The following is a 9019-nucleotide window of genomic DNA, read 5'->3' on the forward strand; positions in this document are numbered from 1 at the left end:
TGCTGGTTATAAAATAATAAACTTAATAGTTTGCATTGGAATTGCTGCATGTCAATTGCTTTACTTTTAATCACAATCTGCAATGTGGACTTTGACCAGCAGATGGAGCGCTGGTACACAAGTTTGTTCATTCTTAGCCTTTTTTTTTTTTTTTTTTCTTTTGCTTGGATCCCTTAATTTAACTGCTCAATAAATAATTGACATTATGACTTTTATAGTAAGAATGTAACAGTATTGCATTTAATACCAATTCACGTGAATGTCAAAACTATAGATCTTTTCGAAAATAATGAATACTAAAAATACATATTTGTTAACATACGATAATAGATTTAAATATTTATTACATGTAGTGTCGAATTCCTTCGGTCTCATTAAGTGTTGCATCGTTGAATAAAATGTCCTATAATTAATAAGAAATAAATACATTAATAGCTCTATTATTGCGGACAGTAGAATGATATGCAGAAAAAGATCTTAAGAATCCCACCAACTCGCACCGGACTATGTAGGCCTACGCAAACTGTGTTATGACATGCATATGGCAAATATGTTTGTATGCTATATTTACACACACACGTAAAACTGAGCGGAATAAAAGCGCATTCGCTCTCGAGTAAAGTTCGATAAACTGAAACATTTGGGTTATGTTGGGAAATCATACGGTGGATCAATTGTCGGTCATTATTGGTTAAATGGGTGTCGTTCACAGAAATGTTAATTTAACTGAGCTCTTATACGAGTATAAGAGGGATCATGGTCCGGGTACAGTGGCAAACACTGAGCATTTTCCCGTAGCCTATATTGGCGCGGAACAGTAGAGCTAGTGGACGTTGTCTGATTTTAAATCTCCCTCATGCAAAACATAAATAAATTAATAATTGTTTCAAAAGCAAAAAAATAAAGGGGTCGATGGAATTTGTCTTTTGGAAAATCATGTCCGGGTTATTCGGTTTGCGGGGTCTACGCATCATTTTGTGTGATTAGCCTATTTCTTTCCCTTTGAGAATCAATTTATTGGTCTACTTATAAATGGTTTCCTAATTAATCGCCATTCCGATTTCCGAATTTGATCAAAATGCAGTATTCGGTCACCTCACATTTATACAAAAAAGGCAGCGACATAAAATGATTTAAATATGTTTTAGCTTTAGGATTCAACAATATTATTTTGTAAAATGAACAACACTTAAACGTAGGCTACTCTGCGAACCGCCTGTAAGTTCTTTTCATGGCTAATCAATTAAGTAACAGATTCAAATCTCTTGCTTCCTCCCTATTTGTGTCAACTCGTTAAATCTATTGTTAAGTAATTATTGAGGTGTTAATGAACAGTCACTCTTGCCTTGCCATTGTAGCCGGCCAACCTACCGTAGGCTATAGCAAGAGCCTATTGGCTAAATCGTTTTTGTTTTTTTTTTGTTTGTTTTTTTAAAGGCACATAGTACACCACGTGGAAGGAAGGCCAAATTGACAATATAGCAAGGCAACACCCATGCAATGTAATAGCGATAACCATTTCGAAAATACTTCATATTGATCATTGATTGATTTACGTTCCCACACTGCAATGCAACTCAATGCTTTGGCTGTTATGACAGGAATATATAGGCCTAGACTACTCAGTATTTTTCCTGCTTAAATGTAGACTATAATAAGATGTCATAAATACATTTTTAAATTGTGAGTTCGCGATGCAAAAAGGTCAATTTAAAGTAACACAGTTTAATTCTGAAGACTTTATTCTGAAATCTTAATGACTGCAGTTAAAACAATGGACAGCGTTCCCACGGAGTGTGTTAATCGCCCATTCCATTAAACCAACGTGACAAACGTTTTGCAAATAAACGCACTGCCTGTTTAATCGTGAGAAGGCGTAGAACCGCCACGTAAGGAAAGGACACTAATGGATTATCATTTTTGTTTGTTTTACATCGTATTCTATATGCTCAAATTTAAATACAACTGCTTTTTTTTTTTTAAATGAAATATGCCAACACTGAAGTTAAAATGCAGCCCTTGCCGGTGTATCCTACGCACCAGTCGTCTTCCTGCTTGTTGTTTCCTTAGTAGTTTCCAGCTAATCCCGTCGACCGCCTACATGCTTATCAATTACTTCTCCATTCATTAGCAATTAGGAAATGCATTGAGATTCAGATTTTTCCGTCTGCGGCCGCGGAACCGATGTGTATTCGGAAAGCAGAGGACGAACCTAAAGCGTTACTATTCAATTCAAGTTACTTGTATAGTTTTCCAGAGTTTTATCCTGTGTGACAATAATCATCTGTATCCGGGACGCAAGTGGGAAAGTTTTAAAAAATACAATACAATAAAATTTAAGATTGGACTTTTTTGTCAGGCATGTAATTTATATCCTTGGCATATTTTCGCAGGAACATTTAATCTGTTGTAAATTGTCATATGCTTACATAGCCATGGTGTGCGTTGCATATTTATAATGCTCCAGTATTTTCAGATTATAATCCACTATGGAATCCGAAACACACAAGTTGTATATTACTCTTCTTTTGTCATACTTTCATCTGAAACGGAGTCTACTTGAGATTAATGGCGAATACTGGGCTGCATTGCAAATTAAGAGTTGGCTGCTTATGTGGCTTCCTCCATTTCCGTCTGACTTTGGCCTACACATAGCGACAACTTTCCGTTATATTATTTACTTCGATATAACCTACCTGATATTTATTTAGGGCATAAGTGTTATAATTAGGCTATCTCTAGACTGTAATAAAAATCACATCCTAAATATAAATGTGAATTTAACTGACGGGAAACTCGTGTTCTGAGAAATTACCGAGGACTACTCTGTCAATTAATTACCATTGTTCAACTGCAGTTACGACTACAAGTGGTAGCCAAAGGGAATAAACATTGGCTCACATGACACAATTATGCTGCCCGCTGATGCGCTCAGCCATTGACAAGGTTATGCCTGAATAGATCAAGCTTTAGGTGACCCAGACGATGCCTGTATCGGGTCGGCTCAAGCTTATTTTGTAATCATTGTCTTCGAGGGCATTGTTACAGGCTGATTGATTTAAACAACGGTAAATAAAATGGAATGAGAAGTCATACCGTTCGTGTCAGTCTAAATAGTCCAGATGTGTGCTATGTCTTCAGAATACTGGCGCAACAACCGATTAACATGAATGCACAACCATGCGTTTATTTTTTCTGTGTCATTTTCTGTGTGGTGAGATATGAAGCCTCATTACCACCATCGTTAATTCCAGCAACTGACGTTAGTTCATTTGGTTTGTATCACGGAATCAACTATATAGTTAATTTGAGCATTAATATAGGCCTACCCTATCAGGTCCGTGGTGCGAAAGAAAAGACACTAGTGCGTCCCCCAATTCCCTGTGCCTCGGTAGCACCTGTTTGGAAACAATTAAGAATGTGGAAATGTCACAATTAAAATGGAAGCGTCTGTCCCGGGCCAATATACAGAACAGCAGGGGGCAAGAGAGACCCTTTAACGACCTCTTCCTGAGTCCCGAGACGATATTCAAATTGCCCAGCGGGGCGGGACCTTACCTGAGTTTTAAAGACTGACCGTCAGACTTTTACTGTACTTGCCCAAAGCAATCTGACTGAGTAACACAAAACCTGGGCTGCGATCCAACGGCAGAAGTCAAAGGACCTTTTTGAGGATTTATAACTAACAAAAAATACATTTCTTACTTAGGCTACTTATATATGGTAATGGATGATTAGTACGTTCAAAAAAGATATGCCTTTTTATAAAGAAGTTAATTGCATCAGTATTTGTTCAGTAGTCAAGAATATACAGGGACTTGATGTGGATCGTGTAGAATAGGTTAAACTTTTTACCATTTTGAGAAAATTGGACACCTTTCGAAAACGCGGATCTTACATAAAATTTGTTTGCGGGAGCCAAATGTTTGCAAGTTTCTAGCCTAGGCAGCTGAAAACTCCGAAAAGCAAACTCGAGCGGTTGCAGACTTCATTTTGTTCCAGACTTTTCCCCCCAGAAAGACGTTGTAATTGGGGATGTTGAGTTCAGTGAAGATGGAGTCTCATGAAATTCCCGAATGGAACGCTTTCTACAGTGAAGCGAGCGAAGTGAGTAATGATGACTGATCCAAGTATTTATATTAACAAAGAATGTCACTGTTTTAATGTTACTGTTTATATTGTCGGTTTTTAGCGTAAATATTTCCCTCAAAATGTTTCCATGCAAATATATATTTTGTAATTATTTTTTCTTGCTTCTAAAAAAACGTTTCAGTTTAAGTGGTAATGTAGTTAAGTTTATTAAAAACATAGTTCCATAGAATATAACATTCAAAGCGAAAAATAAAATATAACATTTGCGAACGCAAAATTCTGTAGATCCCCATTTGTCTACATTCCTCGTTCATAATTTAAAAGGGGAAAGAACGCATAACGGTGAACTATAAACGGGGGATGTCGATAAATGCTTATCAACAATTTTTTTGCATTCGTAAAAGTTATACTTAATAATTTATTTTCTAAAGTGTATAGTCCTATGTTCTGATAATTTCCCCATATTTTAAAAATGCGTTTGTCATAGACGTAGGCTGTATTGTAGCCTACGTGTTTAAGAGAACACATTTAGAATATAGGCTAGCTACAGTTATTTACGAGAATGTATATACAAAAATAAACAAAGGCAAACAATTTAAATACAACATAATGGAAAGTCCACAAAACTAATAATCAGGTCCATTGTCGTCGGTTATTAACAATGTCCGTTATATGATTGAACAGTATAGCCTAATTGGGATATATGTAGGCTATATATAAAATAGGCGCATTGAAAACGGTTTAATGAGAACTGTCAGCTTTATGTTTCCAAAAATTTAGATTCAAGGAAATGTATATTTTTCAATATTTAAGTAGGCCTACAGCCGATATGGGCTAAACACTGTCTTGATTATACGAAAACTATAAGCGATAGTTAGAAGCGATTTTTGTTCATTCCCCCACCCCCCCACTTACTCCGCGTTTACCTGGGTTTTTCAGGTATTTCTGGACTATAAAATATAGAATATGACCCATATATCCAAAGGTTTTGTGTTCTATCCTAACATGCGAAATAACACATTGACTATCTTTATGTTTGTATTATATGTATGTTTGTTATATGTGTAGGGCGGTTGTTTTATTATATTATGTTTTGGATGTTGTATTGCACATCTGATAAAACATTTTCTTTTGCAATTTGTTTAAATACCTATCGGTTAGGTGTATTTCCTCTATATTAACCAGAATAAATAGTTTCACTTCTTTCTGTTTCATTAATTTTACATTTTCTAGCAATGGCGCGGACGTTTTTCTTTTACAAATGATACAGATGATACACACATTCACGAGCTGCATAACTGCGCAATGAGTAACAATAGCTGTACAAGGAAATAGACGTTTTTCTATGCTTGACGAATAGTTACCTACTGTTTGATAAATTCGCCGTTTAATTTGGTTTTTAAGTTTCTGATGTCAACTAAACGGTGGTTAACGCTTTTTACCATTTTTATTCACCGTCTCCCAATGTAAAATCTTTAATGAAAAAACTGTTTTTTCTATTTCACTTTTAGATGTACCCCTCACCAACAATGAGCTCCACCCTGAGTGCCATGAATAGCATCAACGGCTATATCAATCTGAACCCTGCTGGTTCAGCTGCAATGAATATGGGCTACTCCAGCGGGGCTCTGAGCGGCAGCCCCCTGACCTCCATGAGCGGGAACGGCAACCACATGAGCGTCTCGCCCATTACCACGTCCCTCAACCCCGGCTCTCTCACCCAGCTGGGCTCCCCAACTCCCTCCCTCGGCGCCCTCCCCCACTACCAGAACATGGGCCAGCCCATGGCCCAGCTGGGCTACCCATCCCCCACCTCACTCAACCGGGCCAAAGAGATGCCCAAGCCATACCGCCGGTCCCTCACCCATGCCAAGCCACCCTACTCCTACATCTCGCTCATCACCATGGCCATCCAGCAATCCGGCAGCAAGATGCTCACGCTCAACGAGATCTACCAGTGGATTATGGACCTGTTCCCCTACTACAGGGAGAACCAGCAGCGCTGGCAGAACTCCATCCGGCACTCGCTGTCCTTCAACGACTGCTTCGTCAAGGTGGCGCGCTCCCCGGACAAGCCGGGCAAGGGCTCGTACTGGGCCCTGCATCCCAACTCGGGCAACATGTTCGAGAACGGCTGCTACCTGCGCCGGCAGAAGCGCTTCAAGATCGAGGACAAGTCTGGTAAGAAGGGGTCAGGGAAGTCCCAGGAGGGCGGCAGCAAGGCGGGCCTGCAGGAGAGCCTGCAGGAGGAGCACAGCCCCGCGCCGGGCTCCGAGGGGCCGGACTCGGCCCACTCCGACAGCTCCCACCCCGGCTCTGCCTCCGAGGAGCAGCAGCCCAGGAGCCTGGCCCAGCTGGACTGCCCTCAGCCCCTCGTCCAGAGCTCCACGTCCATCTCCTCGGCCCAGTCCTCCGCCACCTCCTCCTCCGTCCACCACCTCCATTCTCAGGCTGCCGGGGGTGGGCACCTCCTCCCCGGTGCCATGCACCACCTGGACCTCCAGCATGACCCCCTCAAGTCCATGGATCCGCACTACAACTTCAACCACCCCTTCTCCATCACCAATCTGATGTCCAATGAGCAGAAGATGGACCTCAAGTCCTACCAGGACCAGGTGATGGCCTACAACGGCTATGCCACCGGCTCACCGGTGGCCGCCAAGCAGATCTACGACAGCCCCGGGCCGTCCTCCCTGGACTCGGGGGCCTACTACCAAACCCTCTACAGCAGGTCAGTTCTGAATGCCTCGTAACCTCACTGACCTCTGACCCCAGAGTCCATTGGTGCTGTCAGGGCCCTAATCAGCAAAAGAATCCAAAGAGTGCAATGGAAATATAGTGTCTATTCCCTCAACTGAGACTACTGGTAAACAGAAAGGGAAGAGTACCAACCCAAATCCCCCCCCTGGAAACATTGCATTTGTATATTTTGCGAGGGGTGGGGGCCTGCAGACCATTACACCCCATATTAAAACTGAGAGGTGCAAAATGAATCCCGAGGTGTCCCCAAGACCCCTCATCATGGAAGAAGCTGGACAAAATCCAAACATGGAGGGCTCGTCCTTGTACACTGTCTGTGTTGCGTGTAGTTGTTACTGGACCGTAAGCTGGGAGCTGGTTTACTCAACAGGAAGGACGGGGGAGGGAACGTGCGGCTGAATGTTCAGCAGTGAATCAGCTCTCTGTCAGAGTGGAATCAAACACGATAGAGTGCATATTATCCTTACCTGACTCTGTGAGAGTTGATTTAGCATTGAGCATTTAGCCTTGTAGAGGGATCTTCTCAGGCTTGTACAAAACTGTAAATATTCTCAGTAAGGAGCTTCATTTATTTATAAAGGGAAGAAATTAATATATCTTGTACAGTGCTGTGTTGTAGAGTTTTTAAAAATGTGAAAAGGAATAAAAAAAATAATAATCTGAGATTGTGTAAAACTGAAGTGGTTCGGGTTACTGTTTTGAGCAGTAGTTACTGCATTACAGGGAGTTTGTGATTGTGTTACATCATGGTGGTACATTCCATTTTCAAAAAAGTGCTGTGTTTTCAAGATGCATTCATAAATGTGTGTGTATGTATATGTGTGTGACTGTATGTGTGTAACAGGCCGTGTGGGCAGTGTCAGAACACTGCAAGAAAAGTTTTAAGGATTTATGCTTCTCCTTGCTTCCATTTTGAGCAGTGAATGTATTTCTGGTTGAAAGATGTTATGATATAGAAAGCACAAAGAAAAGGACATGTGGGAAGGTGAATCTGAGATATGGACCTGTTTGGAGAAACTGCATATGGATGTGAAAGAGCGAACAGAGATTGGTCAAATGTTTTTTTTTTTTTTGTTTTTTTTTTTTTAAATACATGATTTTTTAAAAACTGTGGTAAAGCTATCTTTCTGAAGACAATTTAACTATTAAGGGCCAGAGACATGTTACTCAGGTTTTTTAAATAACTAAGTGGGAATTTTAATCATCTTCATTTGATTTGAAGAGTGTCAGTTATACAGTTACAAAGACAGAGGCAGAATGAAAAAGCTCAGTGGGAACCATTTACTTTGCACTAGTGTTCCAACCAATTTGCACAGGACTGGTCACGACACATTGCTTTACAACAATACCTTCCAACTACCTTATTTCAAGTCTTAGCTAAAACCGTAATTCACTTGATCTCCATGGAGATTTAGAAGTGATACGTAGTTCTTTTTCTTTTTTTATCAAACAAAAAAATTGGCTGGTCTTTAAGGATATGGGACTCAGTTGAATTGACAAAAAGGCAAGGTTTCAGGAGAAAATAACAAGGACTACAGTTTCAGGTCACTCAATGTTGTATTTTAGTTTCAGGGGCAAAATAATGTTTATTTAAAGTGTTTTGCTTTTCAAACATGGAAGAAAGGTGTGTTAATATATCTACATTTCTTGGTTGTTTTACTGTTTGGATATTGTGGTTGATGTTCTACTTTTATGTTTTTTTCTTATTAAAAAAAACAAAACTATTGGGAAAATGCTGTCAAGTCTGTTTTTTCAAGAAACTACCATTGTCAACAACAAAAAAAGATATTTACCAACTGCAAAGAGCTCTGTAGTTATGAACCTGCTCAGAAAGCCTCCTGACATTCGGGCATGGCCGTGCTCATGCACGGATCCGCTGGAGGCTCCCAGATGGTTGTCAAAATGGCTCCTCTGCCAGTAACTCTCACGTGCGACTTCACCGCTGCACAGACTAAACATTCCTCCGGCTTTCGCCAGCCCTCAGACCCCATAATAAACCTCGTCTGATGACGCGGCGTCAGGACAGCCAGTGAACCCGTCAGAATAACTGACAGCACAAAGGAGCGGGGAAAGGGGAAAGCTCTACGTGCAAATTTTTATAAATTAATGAAAAAATAATTTTTTTTTTATTAAGAAAAAATAAAAATCCAAAAAGGACCCAGATCGA

General features: G+C 40.3%; 1 protein-coding gene across 1 annotated transcript; it reads left to right on the forward strand.

The window, feature by feature from the left end:
* The first annotated feature begins 3572 nt into the window (after positions 1-3572).
* Positions 3573-8585, forward strand: foxa3 (forkhead box A3). The gene is made up of 2 exons (XM_064303508.1): positions 3573-4107; positions 5604-8585. The coding sequence occupies exons 1-2, from the start codon at positions 4036-4038 to the stop codon at positions 6843-6845; spliced, it is 1314 nt and encodes a 437-aa protein (XP_064159578.1). The 5' UTR covers positions 3573-4035; the 3' UTR covers positions 6846-8585.
* The last annotated feature ends 434 nt before the right edge of the window (positions 8586-9019 follow it).

Source organism: Anguilla rostrata, chromosome 12 (assembly GCF_018555375.3).
Source record: "Anguilla rostrata isolate EN2019 chromosome 12, ASM1855537v3, whole genome shotgun sequence".
Lineage (NCBI taxonomy): Eukaryota > Metazoa > Chordata > Actinopteri > Anguilliformes > Anguillidae > Anguilla > Anguilla rostrata.